The 2358-nt window shown below is 42.0% G+C and overlaps 1 protein-coding gene across 1 annotated transcript; it reads right to left on the bottom strand.

Annotated features, from left to right (window-relative positions):
• Nucleotides 1–381: 381 nt before the first annotated feature.
• On the bottom strand, nucleotides 382–1472 carry LOC107394220 (hydroxycarboxylic acid receptor 2). The gene has a single exon (XM_015973075.3). The coding sequence runs from the start codon at nucleotides 1455–1457 to the stop codon at nucleotides 507–509; it is 951 nt and encodes a 316-aa protein (XP_015828561.1). The 5' UTR covers nucleotides 1458–1472; the 3' UTR covers nucleotides 382–506.
• Between the last annotated feature and the right edge of the window lie 886 nt (nucleotides 1473–2358).

The raw sequence follows: 2358 nt of genomic DNA, 5'->3' as shown, positions 1-2358 counted from the left end.
TATTAATCATAACATTGTTATTTCACAGATCGGTCAACATTATATTATTGACTAACAGTTGTTTTGATTAGCTTTATTAAAAATAGAGTTCTTTGATTTATTAAAAGAAAAGAGTCCTTTATCTTCATTCTTCTCTTGCTGGAAAGTAAACAGATTTAGAAGCAAATACATGACCTTGAGGCAGTCTCATGCACTCTAGTACTGTGTCAGAGGTATCTGTGGAGAGAGGTTAAATAACCTTGGAGGAATATCTCCTTCATCACGTTACATAAGGCAGTATAAACAAATACATAATTTAAGCAATGGACTTGAATTTACAGTAAATAAACTGCAAAATGAAATGTCAAATAACACTGCAAGCTGAGTTTAACCAGGTTTTTAAGGAAACGTGTCAAATTGCTTCGCAAGAAGTTAAAGCATCATTCTGGCTGATCCACTTACAAGAATAATGAAAAGATCTATTTCGTTATCTGGTGTTAGCAGTGAAACATCCTGTTTCCGCATGCTCACAGCTGGCTGATGGACTGGGACGCTGTTTCTCTCGTTTTCCTCCCCGTGCTCTCGCTCATCTCGTCTCGAGACCGATGCAGAGCCCTCCTGCAGATGTTTTTAATGGCCGGGCTGGAGAAGTAGTAAACCACAGGATCCAGCACGCTGTTGAGATAAGTCATACTAATGGTGATGTAGAAGACTGTGGTCAGGTGTTCTGTAGCGGCACAGTCATGGAATCCCTCCTTGATCCAGATCAGCAGCAGTGTGATGTTGCTCGGTAGGAAGCAGATGATAAACAGCACCACCACTACAATTATGAAATACAGAGCCTTCCTGAACTTTGCCTGCTGTGACAGCTGTCTCTTCCTGAGGTGGCTGGTGATGTGGAAGGTGCAGTAAAGAATCACTAGCAGAGGTACACAAAAGGAAACCAGGAATGTGAACTTGTGCCAGGACAGATTGCCTTGGAAGTTGGTATCAACCGCGAAGCTCTCGCAGCGGGTCGTATTGATGTGCTCCAGTGAGAAGACATGAACGTTCAGCAAAACGGGGGCCAGCCACATCCCAAGTGCTCCCAGCATGGCTTTGCCCACGCTTAGGGAGTTGATGGAATGGTGGGGATGCACCACGCGCATATACCTGTCCACAGCTATGGCCATCAAGAACAAGGTGCTCCCACTGCGGTTCAAGGCCAGCATGAAGAGGCAGATGTTGCAGAGGCCGCTCCCAAACATCCACTTGAGCTCAGAGAGGTAATAGCTGGCACGAAGAGGAATAGCCAGGATGAGCATGAAGTCAGTCACTGCCAGGTTGAAGAGGAGCACCGTGCTGCTTTTCCACGGCCTCAAGTGGAAGCAGAAGATGAACAGAGCCAAACCGTTTCCAGTGAGGCCCAAAATAAACTCCGTTACCAGCAGCGGAGGGAGCACCTGGATCAGCACAGGTGCACTGATGTTGCACAGCATGTTGAGTGGTTGGACTCTTTGAACGCAGATCAAAGTAGTGGCCCCATGAGGGCTGTCTGCTTTCTTTAAAGGGAAACAACAACACAGGGGAAAAAAAGGCTAGATGTGTGGTTGGCTTTTTTACAGGAAGCCAGATGCTTCTTATTTATAAATTAACTCAAAAAATTCTCCCCAATACTTAAAGATATCATTTTACCCGGGAAGAAGTTTTCAAAAGGTTAAAAGTATTTTAATATGAAAGTATTTTGCATAGTATAGGTTTTATTTTATTTTTTATTTCATTTGTCAAATGTCTAAAGATAATTTATACTATTTTAGTAAGAATCGACACCCATTTCTTACACTTTTTTTAAAATCCAACTAAGATTTTTTTTTATCATTTCCAAGAACAGACATGTATAGCTTGTAAATGTCAACTTGGTGGTAGGTTCTCATTTCCTTTTTCTGCTCTCGTGTGCTGTTCCAGAATTAAACTGAAACGTGATGACTACAGAGTAAAACCTGTTCTAAGAAAGAAAGCTCTGTACTAGACTACATCTAGTCACAGTTATGAGTCACTCTGGCTTATTCATGCTCTTTCCATATAAAGGAAACAAAACACCGATCATGTTTCTGCTGCAGCATGTGAAACTCTTAAAACCTAAAAGTCTACTGCTGCGCCTGCTGGTGGCAGCATCAGGCTGCAGTTGGAATCAAAGATGGAAGTCACAGAAAAAATGCATAAAATTTTGAAACCGCTGGTACAGAAGCAACATTTGTCTGCTGCCTCCAGACTTCAGGTGATATCTTCAGATTTGTTTTTGCTGTCTGAACAGATGAAATGCACAAATAAGGATTTTTTTCTAAAGCAAAGGTAAGAGTTTCAAGTGTGTCATGCTGATGTATGTGTGAAGATGCTTTT

This window comes from Nothobranchius furzeri, chromosome 17 (assembly GCF_043380555.1).
Source record: "Nothobranchius furzeri strain GRZ-AD chromosome 17, NfurGRZ-RIMD1, whole genome shotgun sequence".
NCBI classification, from domain to species: Eukaryota; Metazoa; Chordata; class Actinopteri; order Cyprinodontiformes; family Nothobranchiidae; genus Nothobranchius; species Nothobranchius furzeri.
Note: the sequence above shows the minus strand (reverse complement) of the source record. Positions and strands in the feature narration are given on the sequence as shown.